Here is a 27,028-nt window from a genome sequence, read left to right on the forward strand (position 1 = left end):
TAAAATGTAAATGCAATTACAGTTTCACAAAAGCTTACATACTTCCTCATGATAAAGGGTACTTAATTTTTCTACTAAAAGAATCCGATCCTTTATTTGTGATATGCAACTATTAGAACTGCGCTGGCTCAGGCAAACTGAAGTTAGTTAAGAGGCAGAGGCTTCAAAGCAACATTACCCAAAACAATTCTAGAAGTACCCCACAGATTCAGGTTTTAGAAAAGTTACGGAACACCTCATCTTTGCACAGTAAAATACTGCAGTTTGAGAAATAACTTGAGTGTTCAGTCTTTCTATCAACTACGTAAATGTAACTTTAATTAAGCTCAGGTAGACAGTATGCAGCTTCTGCAACAGGGGCAAACAAAATTATCAGACATTAAGACTATTAGGCCCCACACTGTTCTATAGCAACTGCAGACCGTACACAGTATCAAGGTAAATCAACATCCGTAGACGAGGTGAATTTTTAAATCACAATTTCTAGTGATACAAAAATATGATTCTGCCTCAATTCTATAACAATAAGTATTGAAATTACCAGAGAAATCCCATTGAAAGTATATATTTATCTAAATCCTGCATAAGCACATGCAGAATCGGGACATTTTTTAAAAGGTTTCATAAAAGATTTTTATTTCACAAATTTATTTAACTTTTAAATATAATTGGTGATATAATTGGATCAGAAAACTTTCTCACCTCTTCCAGATCATCCAGTTCTTCTAATCTCGTCCTCACTTTTTCAGAAACTGCTGAGCCAGTAGTTGTAGCTTTTCCTGTAAAGAAATTATAGGTTTGAGTTTCTTCAACATTTAAACACTTGGACTTCTAAAGAGAAACAGAAGTGAAGGAGCTTGATAGACTCAGACAACTAGCCAGCTTCCATCACAGAAGGCAAGTTGTCTGATTCATTTGGTGGGTATTTCGGGAAGACACGCATTTAAACGTACCTACAATTCATTCACTTTGAGTGGGGAATGACAAATAAGCAAAAGCGAATATAAATGGATTTTCTTGCAAGTTTTGCTGTTAAGGAAAGAACAACCTGGTAGAACCATAGAATAACCTAGGTTAGAAAAGCCCTACAGAGGTCTGGGTCCAACTCTCCTCCTCAAAGCAGGTCCAATTTTGAAGTTTTAAGAGGTTGCACAGGGTTATATCCAGTCAATTTAATGATATGTAAGGATGGAGATGTCACACACTCCCTAGACAACCTGTTTCAGTGTTTGACCATTCTTATTCCAAAAAAGTATTTCATTTTTTTTGCAGAAGTGAAATGCTGTATGTTTACTCATATACAAAAATTCTGATTTACTATGCAATCAGCTACGACTACTTAGCCCAGATTTGCTTCGCTAGAAAACATGATAAAATATTTAACATTTGGTTCTTTTTGAACACTCAGCATACAGCTGAAATTTCACTTTCATGTAAAGAGAATAACTGAACAAGTTCCCAAGGGACTTGTTTGCTTTCCCTTCCAGCAAGCAGAAGAGTTGATGAACATGATCCTCAAAACATCACTGCTCACTTTAAATGGCAGAAAGTTGTAAGCTACAGTAGAAGGCAGTGAATTCCATTTCCTTCCACAACACACAATCACAAGTTCATTAGCCTACAGGAATACAAGACAAGGTTGTTGAGTGGCTTGTTTTCAATAATTATTTTAAGTAAAAGTCCAGCAGAAGTCTTATTCACAAAAAAACATAGATGCAACTGTATGTCAGAATGGGAGAGGACAGGAATACACATTTCAACTGTTCTTGACCACAAACCTGAGACTGCCCCCTACCTCAAGCAAAATCCGTTACTGCTACAGAAACTGCTCACCTTTTTCAGATCCCATGTACAGATTCTGCGAAAAAACAGAAAAAGCAGACTTTTAGAAAACATGCACTCTCTAGCATTCCAAGAATGCACAAGGTAATTACACTGATAATTAAGCCTCTAATTGTTTAGAAGTAGACATAAGACAAGAATTTATTTGCATTGTTACAAAAAGACAAAGCGATGGCTTCTAAGTATGAACAGACTTCTGGACTCGGCTCCAAAACAATCATTGGAAGCAAGAGCTTGTGGTACAGCTTTCTACAACATTGAAATTGAACCAATATTTACTCATTAAATACTTACAAAACAGCAACATCCAAAATCCATTAAAGGTTTAGTACACATAAACAAAACCAGAGAATCTGCCACTTACGATAGAGAGCTTCTCTGTTGTTGTGTATCTAGCAAGGATTTCGCCACGTTTGTTTGACCATGGTTCAAAGTCACTTCCTACTGCTGAGCTGTCATCTTTATCCCGTTTCTTTCGTGTGCTATCCTATGAGGAGAGTACGAGTGCAAATGTTAAATACAGGTCTGGAAAAAAAAGAGAAGGCTGATAAAAGTCAACTTAATGGTTCACATGCTAACTGATCCTTCCAAAAGCTATAGTATTAACAAAAAAAATTCCGTATTTAAATAAATGTCAACATAAGGTGGATAAATATAGGTAAATAAAAAAGAATACATTATTCTATTAATACCATATGTTTCCTATTTGCATCAATCTCTGAGTTGGTGAGACTAATACATTTTATCCAGGGTTAGCTTTGTAGTTTTGTTTTGGTGGGTTTTTTTTATTTTATGTAGTTGACATAACTCCCCTCCAGTCTTACCATGGTAGCAGTAGTAGCCACAGGATCTGCAGCTGCTGCAAATAACGATAAGGGATCACTACCATCCAAGACACTGCTCAATGGATCCATCATAGAACTAGAAGAAGAAGAGGAGGTAGAAGAAGTACTTCCTTTACGGTTCATTTTCTTGGTCTTGGATTCAGTAACCTAAAAGGAAAGTTCAAAACTGTTAAACAAAAAAGCCTTCCCTTCACCCCATTTTATTTAATAAACCATCAAAACATCTTCTACTTAAATTGTGCTATTGCAATGAAAGCAAGGACCAACCAACCAAACTCTTCAGAATAAGCATCAGCATTTAAATTGAAGCACCTCCTTCTCCCCTGAATCTGGAGGCACTCTTCAATAGCATTTTCGTTACTTGGGTTTTTTTCCCCTCTTCCAATTCTAGGTCTACAGAACCGTAAGAACAACCACTCTAAACTTCCTTCTAGTACCCCTCCTCTACTTAATTAATTTTCTCCCTCTCCTCCAATCTCTTTCTTGCTATTTGATTTCCTCTGCCAGTCTCATCCTTACTGTTCTTGTACAATATTCAGGCCTGGAACACCAAATCTGTTCTTAAGGCCTCTGTCTTATCTCCCTACTGACCTTTCTAAGTAGAAGTTGCTGTCCATTTATCATTCAATAGCACATGGCTATCATCCCTTTGAAGCTGTATTTTTTTGTACATCCACATTTTTAAAAGCCTCTCATATATTAAAGAAATAATAATTTTTTTAAAGCATACAGCTGACTGGAAGTTAACCCAAAAACAAATCTTACATCAAGCAATTATGCAGGTTATTTGTAATGTAACAATTTGATTTTAAACTCATACATTATTCAGCATTTAATCCTACCAAGAAAACCCACAAGTTGGAATGCTGTATTTGTCAGAAGGAGACTGTCTTTGACACATAACAGCACCAGCAAATTTCTGTAAAGGACAAACAGAATAAACCTTGATGCCCCTAAAATAACAGGACACTAACATAGAAAGCAACTTCACCACTACCACCACCAACTTCAAAGCCTTTTAATTTTAAAGGAACGGAAGTAAAAAGAGGAACACGATCAGTTTTAATTCACATTCATTTTCCAAAAGCACAAAAAAGAAACTCACTGTAATGGGTTTTAGTGGATGGTAATCGCCAAAATCCAAGGGTACAGATTCCAGTTTGCACACTTCATATTCTGAAACATAGTTTCTTGATCTCGCATGCCTTAAAAAGGAAAAGTAAAGGGAAAGTATATATGCATATAAATAATCACATACTTATGAACAGAGACACATATCCCATGTCTCTATAGATGTAAGGATATCTACAAAAAGAAACGCACGTTGCAAAATAAGTCAATGTAAAGACCAAAATTTCTCTCTTTACTGAGATATATAAAACTTAAACTGAAGAAATTTTACTTTCAGCCATTTGACTGTACTCTGCCTGTACAGCTGGATTCTCTTCCATTCCATTGTACATCAAAAGGGCAACTGAACCAAGCATCTGTATGTGTGACAGGGTGATGGAGATTACTAAACACCTCCTTTAAGATGAATGCTCAGAGTGAAGGAAAAAGGTAAGCATGAAAACACAAGGGAAGAAATCAAAGTGATCACACACAGATATAATGTGAGACTGCACAGATTAATTTGTGTAACTGCAAAGCTCTTCCCTAAGAAAGCTATTTGTATTTGTTCACTGTATTCAAAATAAAAGTTGCAAAATTCAAATTATAAGAAAGAAACTATCAGTACTCATATGTTTGCATTGTGCGTAAGTACTTGTATAAAAGCACTGCCTCATCTAAGAAAATTAAGTATGTCATTAAGTGAAATAAATCACAAAATTACATGTATTTCAGGTTTTATTTTTAATCTCATATAAAGGGAGAACTGTGAAAATCTCCATCTCCAATTAAAAAAAAAAAAAAAAGGAGTTAATTCCAGAAAAGAACATAAATAAAGTATTTGAATAAAACAACATTGCCACTAGGAACTAACAGTAACACACACTAATTTATCGATCAGTTTAAGGATGCTGCTCTTTTATAAAATAGACCATTCATCCTGGTTTTAATTGCTCAAATATAAATATAAATTTATATTTTAAAAGGCTTTAAAAGCATGTTCCATAATGTAGGAAGGCAAAAAAGGGGGATTAAAACTTCCCTGCCTAGCACTGGAAGACAATCTCAAATGAGACTTAAGAGTTATAACTGCTTTCTCAGACAACACATCAATATATGAAATTAATTCCTTCAAACTGTATGGAGTAGTAGTAATGGTTAAACAGGGAAATGAAAATATGAACTCACAAAAACACATAGGGCAGCTGCTTCGTAAAACAACTGCCCCCACAGCTACCACATGGTACCTTCCTTTAGCAGCAGCAGTAGTGAAGCACTAAGGCAGAAAGAGATCCAAGTAAAATACAGAAAAACATACTTGAAAAGTTATTTTCTGCATTCCACCCTCCATAACTTCCTGTTTTCTTTTTTAGTCTTTGAACCATGCCAAGCAGCTAATTGTTCTTTCCTGTTTCATCCAGGATGCTGAGAATGTTTATAGCACACATTAAGGCCTTAGCTGAATGAGTAAAACCAGTAGACATACAAAGGTTTCTTTAATGAGACTCCTAACAAAAACAAGCAGCATTCCCCCCCATATAATACACATCTTTCTCACAAAAACTAATCCAAACTTTCAAAGAATTCCATTCCTACTCAGAGACCTAACTCATTAGGAAGAATTTCAGCAGTGCCAGGCAGACAGCTTTTCTATTAGATACTATGTACCCCCCCCAAACCCAGATTCATTAAAAAAAACATTAAGAATGAGTTTAATTTACAGTTTTGCTACTCCAAGGAGAAGCTTTGACATCTAATGAGAACAGCAGAGAAAGAGAAAGAGTCCAGTGAAATCCATGTGCTTATTCCTTTTGTTTTCTTGATCTCCAGTTCCTTTTCTTTATACATGAATAGTCTCTTTAATTTACTATTGTCCTGTGCTTCAATGATTCTCCTCCCTCACTTGCTTCATGGGTTAATTAGCATCTGGGTGGGTTAATTAGCATCTGGGTGAAAAATCTTTCAAACTCTTTCTGGCTGCCTAATTATAACATTTTTATTACTCTGTTACAGTTCTGTTGGTATTTCCATGCCTCTCCTTTACAGATATTTCCAAACTAGCAGTAAAGAAAAATGTCCCCGACAGCTCACACTTGGCATACCACTCCCAGGCCAAAATCAGCTGTACTCTAATTATAACATAAGGCATCACTGGGCAAGTGTACATGTCTAATACACACGTGGGAATGAAGAAGAGCTGTTCACCCTGCAAATAAGTTTTTTAAAAGTACATTTACAACATGGCCACTCAAGCAATAAGACAGTTTGTAACAGCTAATAGGGGGGACAAGTTCAAGCTCGCTCTGACATTATGTTCCACTTACTCTCCAGGGAAAGGAGATTAGGCATTCCTATCTCGGCCACGGCAGCGCAGCCAACTTCCGAGAGTAAACAAAAACAAGACTCAGGCCAAGCCAGGGTTTCATCCCCACAGCACACTGCAAGACACACCCCTGCTTGCAGGTGCTGTTTTAACAGTGGGTTTCAACCTTTTTACACACCCAAGCATCACTGCCATCACCACCACCCCATGCCCTCAACACTTGGCAGACTGACGACTTTTCTCTCCTGGTAAACAACCTTTTTTCCTGGGGCTGCTGTACTTCCCCCCGACCCCCATGTTACTGTAGGTCTTCCAGCGCCCAGCCCACCCTAAGGCCCAGGGGCCTCCTCGCCCTCCAGGTTCAGCACAGAGACAGCCGCTGCGCAGCAGAACCAGCCTGCCACGTAACACAAAAACACGCCTTAAAACGTTTTACTCTGGACCATTATTTCTCCATGGCCACTTCTGCATCAGTAGTACCAGACCAACTTATTAGCTTGCTCATTGCTGCATTACGTAAAAATCAATTTGGCAGCACGCCTACCGCTCTGCTTTGTGGTTGCCGTCCTTAGTTTTTCATTGTATTTTGGTACTGCTAGAAATTCAAAAGCTGCAGCCACGTTTATTCCTTTCTCTTTCTGCAAGGTCACTGAGAGATTCCACCAAAATTACTGCAAAATATCAACAGTTCCAACAGCCAACTAACCTGTTAGAGCCATTCGACCCACTCAAGTTCCTTAGCTACATAAATTCAAGTTCTAAAGTATTTCATACCCCAGTGAATTTATTTTAAAAAGCACAGCTCTGATGTTTTAATAAAACTTCGACTAGTTTCGTTAACAATGAAACTTCTAAATCCACAAATTATTTCCACTTTTTATTACACATAAAAGTTTGCTCACACATTAACAACATGAAAGAGTAAGAGAGATGATTTTCAGTGTGACTATATATATATGGGGAACTTTTTGGCAACCTAATGCTCTGATTGGCTCTAATTGCTGCATATTACTTTTCTTTACTCCACATTAGGCTTGATTTCCAGTTTGCTCAGGACTGTAACCCATCAGCCACATCAACACCTGGAAGTTAGATATATTCAGTGTGTTAATAGAACATTAGCCTGGGAAGAGCAAGTCTTCCAGAAACAAAAAATGGGCTCATTCGCAAAGAAGGACAAGTTTGGAGAAAAATGAACTCTGCACGTATTTCTGTCAGAGAAAGAGCGCCTGTTTTATCCCTCCTTTCCATACCAACACGACTTAAGTTATCCCATGTCCTGCACAGCGCAGCTTCCCCAGCTCTACAACAAGTTCTCCCGTAGAAATATTTCCCGTCGCTAGAAGTCGACCCCGCCTCCCGCGAAAGATGAGGAGCAGAAGCTAAACCCCGCTGGTAAACTTCAACCCACGGTAGGAAGCCATCCCCAGCCCGGCAGTGACACCCCCCGGCGGCGGCGGGGGAAGGACGCCTTTCCCTCAGGGAATGGCGGGGCCACGGCACCGAGAACACAGCCCGGCCGAACCACACCGAACGCCAGCTGCCTCGCGGGATCCTTCTCGCTTACTTCAGGGGAAATAAACCCACGGCGGCGGGCAGCGTCCCGCGGGCCTCCTCTCCCCGGGAGCAGCGTGTTATGGACCTGACCCGTCTGCTTTCTCCAGACGGCCGCCAAGGGAAGGGCCGGGCTGCGCTCCCAGGCCAGGGGAGCCGCGGCGCCCAGCGCCCCGGCCGCCTCCCGCCGCTCCCGGAGGTTCCAGCCCCTCAGGGAGCAGCCCTCCGAGCCGCCTCCGCCTCAGCGCCGCGGCCGCCGCCTGTGAGGGGCGCCGGAGATGACCGCTGCCCTCACGCAGCCGCGGGAACCTGCAGCCCCCTTCGCAGCCCGTTACCCGGCCTCACCCCCCCACCAGCGCGGCCCCCTGCCGCGACGGGGGCAGGCAGCGCCCGGCCACCCCGCCCGCTCCTCCCGCAGCCTCACCAAGGGAAGGCAGCCATCTTGCCGGCCCGTCACATGACGCCGCGGGCGGGCAGCGCCTTCCGCCGCCATTTCCCGCCCCGCCCCGCGGCGGGAAGCGCCTCGCCTCAGAGCGGGCGGCGGCCGGGAGGGGCCGGTGTAGAGGGCTTCTGTGCGGGTCTGTGGTAAAACACACAGCCAGAGCGGTGCGGGGATGAGGGCAAAAGACCCTTATTACGAATCGCAGCGAGCTGTGAGGAAATGGCCTTGCACCACAGGGTTTGCCTTCTCCTCAGTTTTACATCAAGTGATTTGTCAAGCCTGAAAAAGAAAAGAAACGCGGTTCTCTTTAAAGATTTAAGGTTTATTGTGCAGTGTGTCTTAAGTAAAAAGCAAGACTGGTGAAAATGAAACAAAGTACAAAAATAAATACACTTTTATAATGATATTACAATTCCACACAAAATAAAAAGATTAAATTAAATATGTATAAATACAAAACATCAAATACAAAAACAAATTCTGGCACTTGTCAAGAGAAAGGCCTCATGAAAGTTAAAAAAACTCTCGTGCTACAATGGTTTATTACATGTATTGGAAGCATGCTTAAAGCAAGAGGTTTAGATGTGAAACCTGAACAGAAGGTAAGCATTCCTTTTTACTAGCACTTAAGCTAAACCTATGTTTACATCAATATATTGCCTATGCTAACAACAATCACAGCACATAAAACATCCTTTAAAAACATCAATCTTTAGCACTGTTCTATCAATAGCACATTCTGTCGCCCGTGACACAGGTTACTCCCGTTATTCTACATTTTCGCCTCTGGAGAGGTTTTCCGCTGCTGAGGAAAGCTGGGAGCCCACACAGCCCTGGTGCGAGCTGGAAGCGAGCTGGAAGCTCGCCTTCGTCATTTTCTGTGTTACATCTAAATTTTAAAGAACCACCGCATTTGTGCGACAGAGGCAGGTCCTCCACTGCTGTCAACTCCCACATTTACACCCTCAGGGGAGCCGCCCCACAAGCTTTCCAAAAAATGCCACAGTAAAGAGCCACTGAGCACACTCAGTCTTAGACCTGTCTGAGCAGCATTTTTGCTATTTTCCAGGCACGCAATTCGGATAACTTACTGCATGGTATAAAACATTTGTTTTTAATAACATCACTAGCTGCACAGGACAGACTTGGTGGTCGATAAAGGCCACAAGTAGTGCCACGAGCAATGCCACTGCCCACAAAGATACTCTCCTCATCACACCATTTACATTCCTCTTTGATGCTGACTATTTAACACTACGAAATTTTCAGTCAGTCTTTTTTCTCCAATATCCATGTCAACACGTTACAAAGCTTCTGAAGTTAGGGTGTTACATTGTACTGGTACTGGGAAAATAACGAAATACAACCCATTTCACATTCTGGTCATCAGTTCTCTACTACTGCTGGTCCAGAGCAGAAGAGCAAGCCCTGCACAGGCTCCCACAGCCAACCTCGTCTCTGTTGGACTTTGAACGTTAACATCACGTCTCAAGTTCTTTAAAAGAAGTTACAGAATTCTGCTCCCCTCAAGGTAAAGGATAATATCCAGCAGTAGCAAGACCAAGGTAAAATATAAGCATGAACTTTTAATTTTAGATATTCATAAATATGACAGAGTGTTTTTTTGGATTTGGTAGGGATTTGATAGGGATTCCCCTCCCTGCCCCAAAATCATGATTTCAATACAAGGGCCTGTTAGATCATGGTAGAAAAGAAACTGCTCAGAAGCACTGCAACTATCATCAACAAAACATAAGTTAGCTGAATTATAATTATGGACAATTATTTGTAAATCTGAAACGGTAAAACAATTAAAATCTTGCCTTCTGAAATCTTTGTAGAACATACACTTCTCTTCATCTCGGCCAAAAGTTGTTCCCATAAGAAAATGCAGTAGACAGCAAGAAAAAAAAAAATCCTAGGCCTCTTTCAGCATAGTGGTTTGCTCTACCACACGTACAAACATGCAATTTCGGTATAGTCATCGAAAGTACGTCTGTCTGCCCAGCAGTTAATGTGGATCCGTGTCTGTCCAACTCAGCAGAAATGCAAAACACTTAGTCCATTAGTATTTAAATTGAGGTAATCTCATTCTTACAGAAAATACATTCAAAAAGGCTGCTGACAAATTCTGGTGTAAGCACTCAGTTTTGTTTGAATTAAGTAGGGTTTCTTATTTAACTGCTTTAACATTATGGTATGAAACTAAGAATATATACACACAACTTATTTATGGTGGCAATCTTACACAGAAATTGCAATTTTAAGTAATGCAGAAAGCATATGTCAGACACAAGAATTAGAGAGTGAAAAAGTCACAGATTAGCTTAATGTTGCCCTCTGGTGGTCTTTAAATAAACAACATTATGAATCTTACGTGTACACAGTAGTATGAACATGTGAGTTTTAACATGCAATTTTTCCACAAGTATTAGAGCTTCACAGCCCTTTATTACTTCAATATGATTGTATTAATGTGTCATTGTCTGGAAATGACAAAGCGTGTGTATCATTTCTAAATATAAGTATAGAAGATGCAATATTTGAATCAGTGCTGAGACTGTCATCATTAAAAAAACAGCTGTTTTATCCCAGTGAGTGCTGTCTTCTTAAATTGTCACAACATTTGGCTTCTTTCTTAGGGTTCTTCCTGCATATGCTCCTAAAAATGAAGTAGAAACATGACCATTTCACAATAGTAGCACTGTTTTTGTAACAGGATTATCCAACAAAAATAGCTAAAAAATTTTAGGACAATTTTTTTTTTTTTAAGCAGTATTATATATTCAGTGGCTACTTTTAAAATGACAGTTTTCATAATGTTACATGCAAAAGGCCTCAGAAAAACTACCTATAGCTTTGAAACTAACGACATTTTATAGTATTTCCTTCCTCAGTAACTATTCCATCTTTTCTGCTACTCTAAAACATCTACAACTGCAATTCACAAGTTTTTAAAAGATAAGTGTCACATCACCAAGACAGAGATTAAATGACTGATAAGTTTAACTATGCCATGTACTACTTTTGAACGGACTATCAATTAAAAAAAAGTGAAATATTTAAGATAACTCTTTCCTTTTCCCCAGCTGCCACATTAATAAACCAAGAGACAGTTTTAGGATTCCATATGTTGATATACACATCCAGAATTAAAAATGCAGCATGAATAAGGCCATCGGCCAGAGCCCTTATAAATGGAAAGCTGCTAAAGTACAAAAATAAAAATAAATAAATAAATCTATCCACACAGACCAAATATATACAAATATATATATATATATATTTAGAAAGCCATATTGTACTATGCATAGCACAAGTACCTTCCAGTAATAAGGGTTTAGGCACTGCAGGCTGCTAAAGAGTAGCACAACTCAGCATTCATTAGGTTCAGGCAGTTACCAAGAGTGTCCAGCAATGTGAGCAAACATTGACACACAGCAGTGAAAACCACAGCACATGGTGCAGAGCAGTGGAAATGGAAGACAGCCACAGAAGAGAAATAATTACCAGGCAATTAAATGAGCGTGACAAAGTAAGTGCCAGTCCTTTTTAGGGTCTTTGTTTACTCTTTGTAGAGTTGCAGTGGTTCCTTACAGGTGTCCAAGGGCTACCTTCAGCACAGTGCAAAGCAGCTTTGGAAATGCCCCCAGAGGCCTTACCACAGCAGGGTCCCTCACATCTGCACACTGCTTCCCACTATACAAAAAGGCATTCTCGCTGGCCCAACACTCTCCAGTGCTGTGCTCTTCAGCTCACCTGCGATCTCATAGGACAAACAACCAGGCTGACAGGCACAATGGTTCATTCGTGACTTAACACTACCTCTTAACTCTCCTCCAGTGCACTCCAAGTTATATAAAAACCTCACATACAGAATAGGACAGTATAGGGAGGTGTAAAATGCCCCAGCAATCTAGACTAAGGAACTGAAGAAGCCAAATTTTATTAAAAAGAGTTACAGTCCTTTTCCAGTGGCAAGGGGAACAATTACATGAGGCCTCGCTCCTCTGACATACGACTGCCCTGCTACTCATGTGTAGCAAGTCTGACGCCTTCCTCAAGGGCCAGGGCCGGCCTGAATGCCGACACACTCCACAGCACACACCATCTCACACGGGCAATCTGCTCCCTGCTCAGCCGGGACAGACATGTGGGAAAGACCACGCTTGGCCACATGCTGCTGCCACCCACATACTCCATGTGCCTCATGCCCCATATTTCTTTTCCACAACACTTACTCAGCCTGGGCAGAAACCAGGAAATTAACAGGTCTAGTTGCAGCAGTAGCCTGATCTCAACCACCTTCTTTCTAACACCACCAGACCACATTAAATGCCCTGCCTGGCACAGCTTACAGGCTATTGACTGAGCATCTCTGTCCTATTTAAAATAACAAAAAAGAATCAACAAAAAAAGACTCTTTATAGATTTATTAGTTTGTACTATTCCCTTGAGCACAGAACTCTGCATTGAAGGAGTACAAACCAACAAAAACTAAATTTAGGATCACCAGTTGATTCCTAAAATAAACACCCTCTCGCCAGAAAAAGACAACAATCAATCAGAGTGGTATTAAAGCTACAAAGCACTTTGCAGACAGAATTTAAAACAACAATCAGAAGAATTAAAAGAAAAAAAAAAGTAGTTGGATGAGTATGTTTTCTTCTGAGGGTATGTCTCACATCTAATTCGAATGTGTAAGTGACATTTATATATAGCAGTTGTATTCTAAGCCTTCTTCCCTTTTGCCGCTCCAATAAGCACAATTTAACTGGGAGTCAGGGATAAACATAGACAAGAAATTAAATAGAAATATTATGGATTAGAAGTATAGCAGACAGACATGGTTTCAGCTATAAATAAAACTGACCAAACCACTGCTACAAGTCTTTATTTTCTGACGTGCACAGCTTCTACTAAAATAAGAGAAGCACATGCATTTGTTTGGCTTTTTACATTTTCTTTTCAAATTGACTGGAGATTATAGTTTCTCTGTCTATGGTCTTTCCCAGGCAGAACTTGTTCTGCCTTCTCAATAAAAAAAAATTGGCAGATTATTTTTTCCATACCAAGTGTTCCCTGCCTAATAATTTCAGAATGCACTTCTATTCATTTAGTGCAAGCAGTCTAACCTATTTACAAAGGATCATAGGGAAGTACCGGTATTACGCCATGGGAACACATGTGATGTCCAAACACTAAATGAGGTTCTGTGCAACCGGAACTAGGCAGCATACAATTGGTTAGACACATCTGCTTCTGTTCCGAGAAGGCCACTATCAAAGGCATTAAATAGCTTTCCAGTAAAAATAAGAAAAGGCAAAAACAAATTTAGAGATATATCCCAAATGATTCTTTTCATTGTCAAGCATCAACTGTCATGACTTAGATTAATCATGACTAAGATAAACTTGGGGACTTACTTAGCAGAGCAGCACACGCTGCCAACACAGAAGAGCAAGAGCGAGTGCTTTAATTGGATGTCTGATGCCAGACACAAAGGTAAAAAACACTGTAGATCATTACGAGCTGAGCATAAATTATATGAGCTTGGGATGGCATCCAAATCTCAAATCATTGCTAAAGCCACTGGCACCACCCTTACACTACTACTTTTCTACAACCTCTGTCATACTGGAACTGGTAGAGGTCTTGATTGTTGTGTTGTCCCTGTTCTTCAGCACTCTCATTTACTAGTTAATACCAGACACATTTTTGCAACCTTGCAGATGAAAACTTGCCCTAATGGCAAGGATAACTCAGATCACTATGGAAAACAGTTGAAATCCTAATACATTATAATTTGCTTTTTATTGAGCCCCAAAATTCTCAATTTTTATACTTGACTTATGGAGCTCTCTTTTGAGAACAATGTGTAATTAAGATCTTAAACAGTTTTAAAATCTATAAATAACTTTTATTTTTTGATAAATTAATGTTTATCCCTAAAGAAATTTAAAATCTGATTTAAAAAATGGAAATTGTGTAAGATGTTTCATAGGGTTTTACTCCATGCCTGAACAGGCTGAAACCTGGGAGGTTTGGCACTATTATCAAACCTTTTTAATAAAAGGTAACCAGTTAGTAATCTCTGTATTCAAGTACAGGAATACTCCAATTTTAAAATTGGGCCATTAAGACAAACATTCCGTAAGATGCTACAGCAATAGATATGACTTCAGGAGTATATGATGACTGAACAAGAAGTCTGGAACTGTCCTTCCTGTCTTTTCAATAGGCTTCGTATTGAAGACAAGTTACACGTGTGTACAGAACTAAGAATCAAATGACATAAAAATTCTAATCCAAGTCTGTTTTGACTACCATTAGCTTCTCAAACAGTTACAGTGAATATACCTGGCAAACCCTTTTATGACTGGGCATTTGGTGAGTGAAAGCAAATGAGCTGTGCAGTACATTCTATACACTATGTTTACAGAATTTGGAAGTGGATGGTTAAATTACCAGCACATGTTTGTTTAAAGAGATAGGTTAGATTTAAGACATAGCAAAGCAGGTGCACAAGAAAAGGAAAACAATATATTCCCCATTTACTTTTTCTAGATACTAGTAACTTATTTACTATAAGATCCAAGCACCAATTTTCTACACACCTGAAACAGCCTTGTTAGACACTCTGCTCTCTGAGGCCTTCTTTCTATTTTGCTCAACCCCCTTCATTGAGGTCTTAGGGGTTCTAATTAAATATAAAAGAGTTAATAAGTCACTTGCATCAAAGTTGAAAGGCTGTATCCAAAAATATCAAGACACTATCAAACTGTGTTTGACATGAAAACATTTTTTACAGTGTCCCACAAAGCCTCCTCCTGATTATGTGTACAATTCCTATTGACGTTATTGTGGTTTAAGTAGATACATTAAATAGGAGAATATCTCCCATTAACAGATTTTTAAAACTCTGTTTTAAAACAGAGTCTGTTTAACAGATTTTTAAATCAAGAAACTGATTCCGTTCAGATACTGTGGCATCACAGTCTACATTTAAAAATACACGTATTTCATTAAGTGGAAGCAAAGCTTCATGGAATGAATGTTACAAATAGAAATGTTGGAACACAGTGTAAATGGAGACAATACACAAGAGGATGAGAACACTAAATATTTTCCTGCAGTATAAGGTAAAACAAAGTTTCATCACTCTTTCAAAATACTGTAAGAAGTAACTATTTTTACTTTGAACAACAGTTGCACCAGTATGTGTAAATATTATTCAGACATTACTGTGCTCTTGCACTTTGCATTTACTTTCATCTTTAGACTATAAACACGCTGTGCACTTACCCTTGTCTGCAAAGCAGTCTATGAAGTGGGGCATTCTGTCCTTGATTTGGTTGAAGTATGCTGTTAAAACACAAACTTTTATTAGGGCTTTTTTCCTTTAAAACAAAAAACACCAAACAAAAAACTTACAAGAAATACTGAATTCTGCATCATGTTTCCCATAACAAATTTCAGAAACGCTAACAGGTTCTGTAGTGCAGATGACATGTATGCAAAAGTGTCAGGAATTAAAATTCCAGAATAGCATTACTACTTCTGCTACTTAAATCAAAGCACGCAGATAAAACTCTTTCAACATTGCCTTGAGTTCCTAGTTATTGGTAAGGACATACAGGAAAAAAGGACTGAATTGCTTAAAGTAGTCATTGAAGATTGAACTGTATTAGTAGACAGCACGTCTTCAAAGCTTTTGGGTAAGCATGGGATTAAAACCATTTTTAGAGGATGCCAGGTATCTGACTTTTTATACCAGAAAAAGGTGCAGACAGGCCTCATAAGAGAAGGACTGCCGTCTTCCTGAACAGCAAGTATTGAAGACCATAACTTCAGTGATCTAAGCAAACAATTACACTATCTCGAAGCAAGAACTTTTCCTCACAACAGAAAGCTACTTCTTTCCTGATAGCTTTCTAAAGATAAGCACATCAATGATTACGTTGCAAAGTAAAGGGTATTAAGAAAAGTAGTAGTGTCAAAGTGAAGCTTAAGAGATACTAATAGAGTATCTCAAAGAAAAAACTTGAACCTAAGCACAGAGATTTAAAGCCATAAATAATTTCTGAAGATAAAATTTCAGAACTGACTCTGAAGAAAATATATCTTTTCTAACTTCTAATGAGCTAATAATCCCCTTTTTCAGACCATGCTAAATCAGATTTCATTACTGTCCTGACAGTAATGCAGCATTGCAATTGTAAATGGAGCTGACTGATGGCAAACCAGCAATGCAGATCAAATAATCTATCATTATAAGACAGTTCTTTAACAGCATCCTAATACAAGTAATCGTCACTCACCGGCTTTCAGGATTTTTTTGTTTTATGATTATTTTTTTACTTGGCATTCCCATTTCTGAAGCCCTAGTGAAACAAAAGTATTGAAACATATTTAAATTATAAAATCATCATTTAGGTCTTAAACAGAAACAGTAAGAGAAATCCTACAACAGGATCTACATCTACATGTAACACTGCTAGAGCAGTACTACAAACTGTCACCTTTTACTCATGAGCAAGTGTAACACAACTGTTCAATCCACTGTCTTGCAGGATAATGCTTGCTACCATCCACCCAAAAAACTCTGCCAGAGATACTCTACCAAGTATGTCTACTGCCACGCACTTGGAGCACTTTTTACAATTTATAAAATCAACCATAAACTAAGTGCACAAGGATCATTTTGCTCACCCCTGAAATACAGCATAAATGGACAGCTTAAAACACACATCTTTCTCCCATGCAAACAAGAAGTCTCTTAAAAGTAAGAGTGAACTACTATCAGTAGATCACCACAGACCTGAAGACTTTTTAAAATTCATTATTCCTACGGGATGTATTAGTTTGCAAAGAAGCTGTTACTCCAAAAACTTGTTTTCACTATTTCACTCCTACCCATCCTCTTGCACCTCATCCCTCCCCACTCTCCCCGCAAAGGGAGAACTGCACATACTTCATGTACTTTTTCCTGTCCAGAGATTTCTGTGTAGCTGTTGAAAGTGTCACTCTATCTCTTGGGCTCTTTACTTTATCCTAAAAAAAGCAAAAGAACCGACAATAACACTGGTTATTGCTCTTATTAAGATTAATCTCATCAGACCTGCCCCTACTTAAAAAAACACAACCAAGCAAAAAAACCCGCAGCAAACAAAACCAACAGTGTTTTCAGTACCAAGTTCACATTCAGGCTAAATTCAAGGGTTTTTTTCTTTTTTAAAATTAAAGGAACTTCCTTATATTATCAGATTAAAAATTTGTGTGCCTTAAAGTATAAGTACCTTGTTATTACTTTCACCATGTTTTTCATTTTATTTTTGTACATCTACACACTAAAAGTTTCAAGATACTAATCTCCTACTGCAGAGACCTCTTTTTTTAATTTGAAGAAAAGTTACCTACAGAAGCATAATTAAACAGCAATTAAGATTTAAAAAACTTTTTACTGAGTGACGAAGAATCTCTTAAAAGCAAAACAATTCAGTACTTAAAGTCTTTAAACAGTTTACATTCTCTTGACTATAACACACCATTTGTCTGAGCATCTTCTCTTTACGAACTTCACGATCATGACGCAGAATATTCATTCTTTCTGATGCCTCTATCGTAAAAAAGATGTCATGGATGTCGTACAGGGCAGCTCGCAGCTGCAAAGAATAATAAAAATTTTAACAACATATTCAGTCAAGTTAACATTCACCGGGGTTTTGATCATCAAGCCCTTCTCGCTTTCGATCTAAACAAAATACTTGAAAAGATAACTTTGAAATCTCAATGTGTCAGCACAAAAATGGAATCTTCTCTTCACAGTCATAGTTTAAACCTTTTACTTTAAACAAAATTACTGTGAAGGTCTGAAGTATTTATATTACAAAAGCAGAATAGCTAGGAAAGAAGAAAAAAAAAAAAAAGAGGTTTAAATTGTGTCACCTGAGCCATTACTCTTTCATGTAGGGATGCATCTTGTGCTGAAACACTTCCTCTTTTTAATGGTGCTTCAGACTGAAAATTTTTTATGAACTCCATAGTATCCTGGGGAAGACAGGAAAATAAGATTAAGCACCAGGCATAATCCTTCACAACAAAGGAATCATTACAAACTGTATGCGTAGGACATACGGTCTTTGTTTGACTTGGACCTTATGACACTAAGCAATGCAATACTCAAATTCATGTGACAGACGTTCCCAAATTCTTCTGAAAGCAGAAAATGCATGATTTTACCTGTCATTTGAAGATACAAGCAAAAACAAACAGGAGGAGAAGCTGCATAGTAAAAATGCTGATCTTACTTTCACAGTTTGCTTAAGGTGTTTCAGTTTTTCTGTCTGCAGAAGTCTACGAGTGAGAAATCCCTTTGCCACAGCAGTGATCTTATCGAACTTCACTTGTATCTCTGGACTGAAAACCTTGAAAGAAAAGAAGCATCTTCTAAACATTCAATAAAAAAACCAAGAATTATGAATTATTTCTCAAATAACATCAATCATGTGACACTGTTTTCAAGTAAGAAACAAGCTGTTGATAAAGTTTTGGCTAGGCCAGAAGTACCCACCATAATATTAACTTAGCAGAAGCAATATCTCATTATTTTGCATATATGAACAAGAAAAATATCCTATACAGTTCTCTTGTGTAATCGAAGTCGATATAGGAAGGGATACTAAACTTTCCTGCGAGATTTATTACTGCACAGCTATTATAAAACTACCAGTGTCTTACAAAAACTAGAGAGCTTTTTAACCTGTACATAAACCTTTTTTTTTTTTTTTTTTTTTTCCTTACCGGCGTCCACCTAGTTTTGATCCTGTTACTTGGCCTAGATACTGAGGTTTTTATAACTCCACTACCTGACGGTCCCCAGAGGAAGAATGAAGTTTCACTTGTTGAAGCAAAGGTGTTAGGTGTCGTAGTATGAGCAAAACCTGCATCAGAGCAAAACACACAGTTCAACACACAGACCTTGTCCATAAAGTAATGACTATGTGTGTGTATGTACATATATACATAGATATATACACAAATGCAACACTCCATAAAAAAAAAAAAGGCAGATAACAATCAAGCACATACATAAACTTTAACTCTGGTTGCAGTAATGAAGCCTTTTGGGGTTTAAGAACAAAGAAGCTCCCAGTGCTATTTTTATTCAATTTGCAAAGTATACTACTTGTATATTGGGAGTAAAAACATCAGTGTGGTACAGCATGAAAGATCACCTACCTAATGTTAAAATTGCTACAGAAAATCTTATTCACAAAGCATCTCAAAGAAAATGGTTTTAAACTGTTTAACGTTGCTATCATGGATCCTAAAGATGAATAAGGAATAATCATATAGTTCAGCAATTTTACTGTCAAATTAAAGTTCCTTTGCTGTTTGCCTGTTAGAATACCCAGTTTCCATCTGTGCTTGATGAGTGCATGTTAATACACTCAAGAAACACAACTCAGCTCAAAGGTAGCAGCTTTGTTTACAAGGTCAATTATAAGCAAGAAGCAATCTGAATATTTCCGATTCATTTCCTTGCAAAATTTGCTAAACAAAAGACAAACCAAAACATTTCATAATGTTCTGGAACAGGTGAGATTCGTTCCAGCAGCTATAGCTGTACTTCCTCACAGTCAAGGGCAGAGCTCTTCTAATCCTCCAACACAAATGAGAACACCTGGCCCACTGCTGTGCAGCTACCTGGCATGAAGATGAACCTTCTATGAAACAATGCAAATCCACCAACTCATCCTTGATCAAATGAGTTTACCCTTAGCTTGTTTTCCTCAAATATGCTCTATAACAATTATACACAAATGCAATACAGGGCGCAGTAACAGGGATAGCTGAAACTGTGCGAAATACCAGCTAGACAAAGATGCAACACAGAATTTATTTTACATGTGCTGTCAACAGCTGAAGGCAGCAGCTGTCCACATATCCTGACCAAAAGTGCCCCAGGACAGCTGGTCCAGTCAAGCACTGTAAAGTAAAATATATCACAACATTTAATCTATGTTCTACCGTCTTCGTTTTACCAATGCTGGTAGAGTTTGCATTATGGACTGTCTCCAGTTGAGACTGCACACTTTCCAGCAAGCCACTTTCGCTTTTTTTCCTCCACTCCAACTCCATCCTACTGTTAATATTCACTTTGGAAATTTCTATTTCCGTTGTAGCAACCTTCTTTCCTTTCAACTTTCTCTCCTGCTCTTCCAGTTCCTACAAAAGAAAAATTCAACTATAAGATTATACTTCTAACTCTGCAAAGCAATAGAATAAACACTTTAAAACCAATTGCTTCCTGACAAACTGCAATACAACACACAAAGCACATGGCATTTGCTTAGAATTTTTCCTCTTTTTACCTTACCTTCTGCAGTTTCTCCTGTTCTCTCTCTTGTTCAGCTATCAGAATTGACAGTTGTTGTGCATGCTGTTCTTCAAGTCTCTTCCTCATTTCTTCAAAGGCCAACATTTTAGTTTTTAAAATATCTTCTGAGAAGATACATTACAAAGAATCAAATATTAAATAATTTCTATGACATCTTTGCCACAGACATACATGCTTTTAACAGGAGTAATTTGCATTATCAGTAAAAAAAATACAACATATCTTTGATATCAGGTTTCCATTATGTACTGCAAAGAACCTTGACATCAACTATTACATATTGCAAAGAACCTTGTCAGTTACTACGGTCCTTCAAAATATTTGCATGTTCATATTTGTGGGATAAGCACATCAACGAACAGCCGTAACACCAACCGAGCCTATATTAAAATAAGGACACAAAAAATCTAGCTCTAAGAATAGTATACCCACACTTGCTCGAGGGATTTAAAATTATTTATGCCACTTGAGCTTGATTTGGTAGAGACCCATACAGCGGTAATACAATCTTGAATTTGAAGAAAATACCTATGTAGTGATTTGCAACCCATTAAAAGGTATTTTCACTTACACAGGCTATCTTTTCTTTTAGTAGTCTTACTTAGACCTCATGGAATAAGGCATAATTTTCTTAGTAAAACTAAATTCCAATTTCTACATTCAAATGGGAAATTAGTATTTGTGCTGTCAAATTATACCCTTGAGAATACAGAATTCACAAAACTGAGATATAATGTTTCCGCTGATGTTTCCTCCTAAATTTTTAATCAAGTATTTGTTACAAATAACTGTTACAAGACTTTTGACTACAAGCAACTCTTAAGACGGCAGTTACGCCATTCTGTAGTAGTTAAAAACAGCTCAAGTAGCAAGCAGAATTTCAGAATTTGTCCTTAACTGAAAATTAGAGAAATAATGAGGTTACTGAAAAAAAGATAATTAACACTCAATAAAATTTTAACCTCTTGATATATATACATACATAGAAACACCAATGACTAATGATCATTGGGGTTTTTTTCTGAAAGATTTATAAAATGAGAAGCAAGTTTAAGAAAAACCCTCAACTACAGGAAATCTTTTACCTTTTGCCAGACTATCAGGGCCTGTATTCTTGGTAATGTAAACCGATCCCACAGGATAATTCTGTTCTTGCAACCACTGCTTCTCTTGTTCTTCCACTCCAACTGTTAGAACACAGAGACTGCTTTCTTTTTGGCAGCTGTCGTTGTCCAAATCAAGTCTACGTTTTACCTTTTCAAAACTATTTTCTAGAAACTGCTCATTTGCTGCGGAAACACTTGGAGTGTCCATCTGTTCTTGCATATTCCTGCTCTGCATTAGTAGTGGGGATGGGTTTTCTACATCGTAGGATTTATTGAGTTCTACTGGAGAACTACATTTAGTGTTTTCTAGCAAACTAGACGATTTGGTTTCAGCTAGGAGCTTCTGTGTTGCTGTAGACTGACTGATGGCAAACGGCTCATTCAATTTTGGAGCTACAATATTACTACTAGTCTCTACTTTATATGGCCCTCTGCTGTCCATCACCACCTGTCCTTCCACTGTAGTTGACAATGTTCCTTTGCTTTCCAAGTGCCCAAAGGAATGGCGATTGGGTTTGCCAACACCAACCCCATCACAAGGGCCTGAAGAATTCCTGTTGACACCAGGAACTCTGCTAGGGCAAAACATAGTGAAGTCCACCATGAACTTTGGCACTGATTCAGACACGTTATTTTTATCAGCAATATCTTGCATGATTAAATCCATCGCTCTACCCTTGCCTTTAGGACTTAACTCGTAAGCATTCACGGGGTTATTTATAACGATGTGTCCCATTGATAAAGGTCTCGGGCGCCTTCGGTGCATTTTAGGGCTCATGCTCGGCTCTGGGCTCGGCAACTTGGCGTAAGAGCCTGTGAGGCTCCTAACAATGCTACTGTCACGATCAAACATAGAAGTCTTCTTAAATTCTTCATCCGAATCCGAATCCACCAATGGGGGTGTTCCAACTCTCATCGGTATGTCCACTTTAGAAAAACTGGATAAAGTTGACATACTTGTGTTATTTGTATGATTAGAGGCACCTTGGAGAAGTGTATTTGATTTATTAAGATTGGGTTTATCAAGTGTCAGAGTGGTGCAACTTCTGCCCGTAAGCTTTACTCTTTCTTTCACAGAGTCAGTTGTTTTAACACCATCATTTTCTTTATCTGAATGACTTTCACTCATACTTCTCTTTGAATTACTTTTTGAGCTACGCTTGGTTTGCTCTTTCTCTATATACTCCCTAGATTTCTTCATCAGGTTCTGAAGACTCATGACATATGGATCTTGGACTTCCTCATCCGATGGTGGCACTCCTAGTCCCTCTTGCTTTTGCAAAACATGTGATGCAAGCTTATTATGCACATTGTCAGGAGATGCAGCCCTTGGACAAGGTACGTCTTTTGAGAAGTGACTGTCAGTTTGCTTTGAGAAAACATTTTCTTCTGCTGCTTTAACTACTTCTGTCACATCTGACGTCACCTGCCCTGCAGTATCTGTTGGCATAAGTTCTGGTGTCTTTTTAACCTCTGTGGGACCATGCCCTTCAGGAGAACATGCCAAATTGACATCTGATAGAGCTGTAAAGTCAGTCGAAGCTTTTGAATCTGAATCAGGGCAAGTATTCTCAGCCTCCCCTGCGTTCACATCACTCACACTAGGTTCCTTCCTGATCTGCAAATAAAAATTGGAAAAAAAAAATGATCACATCTTTTCAGTGCATTCTTCTCAGATTTCTGCAAGCTTTACCTGAATTTAAAAAGAAGAATGCTACCACCTTAAAACCAATAAAATTTTTTTGTTCAACTGTTACTGATTTCCTACAAATTACTTACAATACAGAGCTCTTTGCAATGAGAAAGAGGTTATTGGAAATAAATTTGAATAATGTTCCAATCAGCGTTTTTACTGATATCAAGTATCTGAATGTGAAGATGCTCTTTTCTTCGTGAGGCAATTTGGATATATTAAAGTAATTTTATGGCTTCAAATTATCTTGCAAGTTCCCTCTTAAAATCTGAAAACATGTTTATACCAAATAAGAAATGTAACTGAAAAATTTCAGCATAAAATATAAACTAACCTATAGATGACTAAGAAGAAATAAAAAAAATGCCTAATAAAAAAAGTGGAACTATAAAATAATTTGTTCATTTCTTCACTAATCCAGAGACAATTACATAAGAGCTTTCACTTGTCAAGTACCTGGAAAACCGACTTTATTTAAGCCAGAATTAAATGCTACTTCTAGCCAGCATTTGTTTAAAATATTTTCACACTAAAATTATCCTGTAGGCTATCCTATGTGTTGCAACTCAATTATCAAGAGGACGCCTTTGAGGGAAAAAAAACCAACTTATTTTTGTATTGAACATATGTTCCTGGTCTGCTCTTCAAATCCCAAGCCAGATGACTGTTGCCATGTACACTCCAGTAAACAATGCAAACTGGTAGGGTTTGTTTGCCACCTTAGTAACTCAACAAATTCAGCCTTAACTGTACTTATTTAAGCAACAGGTTAATTTTAAGATTGTATTACAACTGTTTCAAAGACAAATAATACCACTTGATTAGATGCATTTAATATTCTTTTCAATTTAAACCTCTACTAAATTCATCATTGAAGCAGCAAAGAAAACAAAATAGTTGCAGTAAAATTATAATGCACACAACAGGATTACAAGTTGTTGCGAAGGTAATTTTAATTCTGTAATCGTAGGGTTGAAAATAGATTATTTTCAGTTTAAAATACAAGCCCGCAAATAAAGCAAGCTCTAACACCAGGGGGTTTGTTCATTTGTTTTTAGACACAGTTACAAAAGCAACAGTCAGTCATCTGGTGTGGTCTGTCTTTCACGTATACCAAAAAGGCAGTGAAAAGCAAGTCCCATGCAGTACAATGAACACATTATCACTAAATAGTCAATTGTCAAATAACATAGCATGAAATACTAGAAAATGCTGGTTCTGGAGAGTTAGCTCCTATTAATTTTATGTTTCTATTGGTGAATACCTAAAACGCAGCACTTTCTCAAAACATCTATAAGCAGAGGTTTTCTGTAAAGCCATAAGGCGGCTTTGGACTAACATTACCTGAACATTTTCTAGAATCTCCTGGACACGATCCAATAAAGCTCTTTTCCGGGAGTTCTGTCTCCACGTCTCTAGATCCAGCGCTTTCTGTTTATATTGCTGTATTTCCTTTTTCTTTTCAAGGCTAAGCTGCAAAACAGAGTGTAAGAAACATGGTTTATATCACTAAATGCAAATTCCAACACACAACTCCAGAAATAAATTAGGAAGAAAAAAAAAAACAGAATAAACCAATAGATGAACAATAATCACTTAATTTGAGACTCTGTGCACATTTTAAATGCCAGTTTCTTTTTAACCAATTACACGTATTTTTTTTCCATGGAAGAACCACAAAATTCCTTCTTGGCACACATGCAAATGAACATGAATTTACAAGATCATTTATAAAAAATCTGCATGAACATTACATGCTACAGTACCAACTTCAAATAACACAGGACTCAGGCTGCAGGACAGGTCTTTCCCAGTCCTCTATGGAGATGGGAGGTTTGGGCATCCTGTAGAACACCCTGTGACCTATCTTCTTACTGTACTCAAACTATTAAGCTCTATGAAGCACTATCTCTCTTGAACCAGAGATTAATTTTACAACATGACAGAAATGTATGCAAGCAGTCTTCTGGATCCATTCAATAATCTGAATCTGAGAATCTTCTGAGTTACTACTTTAGAATATGTTATTTGGATAAAAGTCAAAACTAGATCTACAAAACTACATCTACAAGAAACGGTTTCACAAAGTTCTACAAAATTAAATAGTCTCAAGTCAAATTATGCATTTCTGCTATGAAACCTTAAAATATCAACCCACTTGTAAATGAAAAATATCACAGCATATCATTTAGTCTCCACTGTATATCTGTATCATGATTTTTGGAGATCGTTGTTAGACAGTCTCTCCATTCACACCTTCCATCACTGAAACAAGGAAGTCAGCTGCATTATTGCACAAACTACCAACAGTCTTATGCTTGGCTCTGTTTGCATTAAGCATAGAATGACAACATAATTGATGAGCCCATGAAACACATTAGACGAAGCTGCAAACACAAGTGAAAAATAAATTTACTTAAAAGTTTTTTAACTCTCTCAGTATTTCCTATTTGCACTTTTTTTTGACACTTTTAAACAAACTCACATGTTAAATGTTTGGAATGTCAACATGATTTTACATAAAGTTAAGCCCAGCAATATCATTCATCTTTTTAAGACCACAAACATTTTTACTCCCCTTGCAAAGATAACAGATTTCAAGAAACGGAAGCAAATGTAGTCAATGTGAAAAAAGTGCATTTTATCCCTTTACTTAATAAAATTAAGGCTAGGAATGCTTAGAATACACTAAGAAGCAGGCCAGATGATACCCTAAATACAACTGTACCTTCAGTAGAATCATTACACACGGACATCAAAGCTAGTGCCAATAGCACACTTAGCACACCAGGAAAGAAAAGAAAAAGGAAAAAAAAAAAAGCCTTACCAGAGGGGATAGCACAGGAACTCCATGGAACTGAATGAGGGAGATATTTTTGTGCTGAATAGTGAAAGAGGTTTCTGTTTTTATTGCCTCTTCTTGGATTCTGGAAAGATGCTTCTTACAGAATATTTCATAGTCCTCCATCTTCATGTTGACTAAGCTGCAGAGAATAACAACATTACATATACTTCCAAGATCACAAAGGGTAAACAACAGCACAACTAATTCTGTATCAGTATATTCTGGGAAACAAATTATACATCAGAAAGCTCAATTAAGTGTCTCTTCTTCCTATCATTAACAAATGCTGCAAAGGCTGTTCTTTTTTTTGCCATATAAAAATAGAATCTGCATATATAAGCAAAAAAAATATGATCGCAGGTACTCTAAGAAGCAACCAAGCAAGCATTGAGATAATCAAGATCTACAAAACTACACATGCTACAGATCATCTTAACAATTTCCATCAAACACTAAACCTTTAGGGTCCTTCATAACTATCAGACTGGTCCTATCAACTGTAAAAAAAATAAATAAGACTGCAGCCAAATTTAAGAAATTAAAAGAAGAATTAAACCGGTATTAAAGTAAGACCAGCCTTTATATTTAGAGGCTGAGAGGAATTTGTCTCACACCCGTGAAGCTCCTCCTTGATACATCCTTCTATGAACAGACGCCAATATTTCCACCAAACCCCCCCACAAATTACAGCCTAGTTTCCTTAAAAAAGCCTACAAATGTCACACTGCCCATGCCTACAGGAGTGAAAACTGAGAGCCGAGCACCACCTGCCAAGGCCTGCCAACGCTTTTGTTCCCCTCGCACACCCCTTCGGCCGATTCCCGCCTACCTCCCGCCCGCTCCGGGCGCACCGAGCCCCCCTCAG

At 38.0% G+C, this 27,028-nt stretch overlaps 2 protein-coding genes across 2 annotated transcripts in view; both read right to left on the bottom strand.

Moving 5' to 3' along the window:
* The window catches only part of LOC104287831 (chromosome unknown open reading frame, human C16orf62), a 56,935-nt gene extending 48,807 nt beyond the window's left edge, over positions 1–8,128 (bottom strand). Inside the window, exons 1-6 of the mRNA XM_009886564.1 lie at positions 8,099–8,128; positions 3,793–3,892; positions 2,667–2,834; positions 2,207–2,329; positions 1,834–1,858; positions 703–779 (exon numbers count right to left, since the gene is read on the bottom strand). Coding sequence (XP_009884866.1) covers positions 703–779; positions 1,834–1,858; positions 2,207–2,329; positions 2,667–2,834; positions 3,793–3,892; positions 8,099–8,115 — 510 coding nt within the window. The 5' untranslated portion in view covers positions 8,116–8,128. The remainder of the gene's footprint in view (positions 1–702; positions 780–1,833; positions 1,859–2,206; positions 2,330–2,666; positions 2,835–3,792; positions 3,893–8,098) is intronic.
* A 2,597-nt stretch (positions 8,129–10,725) lies between these two features.
* CCP110 (centriolar coiled coil protein 110kDa) lies at positions 10,726–26,292 on the bottom strand. Its single transcript, XM_009886565.1, has 14 exons — positions 26,146–26,292; positions 24,663–24,791; positions 21,605–23,243; positions 20,499–20,623; positions 20,164–20,347; positions 18,920–19,059; positions 18,427–18,543; positions 18,065–18,166; positions 17,665–17,781; positions 17,091–17,170; positions 16,438–16,500; positions 15,422–15,481; positions 14,734–14,816; positions 10,726–10,778 (listed from the first exon to the last, which is right to left on the bottom strand). Exons 1-14 carry the CDS (start codon positions 26,290–26,292, stop codon positions 10,726–10,728), a joined length of 3,039 nt encoding a protein of 1,012 aa, XP_009884867.1.
* Between the last annotated feature and the right edge of the window lie 736 nt (positions 26,293–27,028).

Source organism: Charadrius vociferus, unplaced genomic scaffold (genome assembly GCF_000708025.1).
Source record: "Charadrius vociferus isolate BGI_N301 unplaced genomic scaffold, ASM70802v2 scaffold46, whole genome shotgun sequence".
Lineage (NCBI taxonomy): Eukaryota > Metazoa > Chordata > Aves > Charadriiformes > Charadriidae > Charadrius > Charadrius vociferus.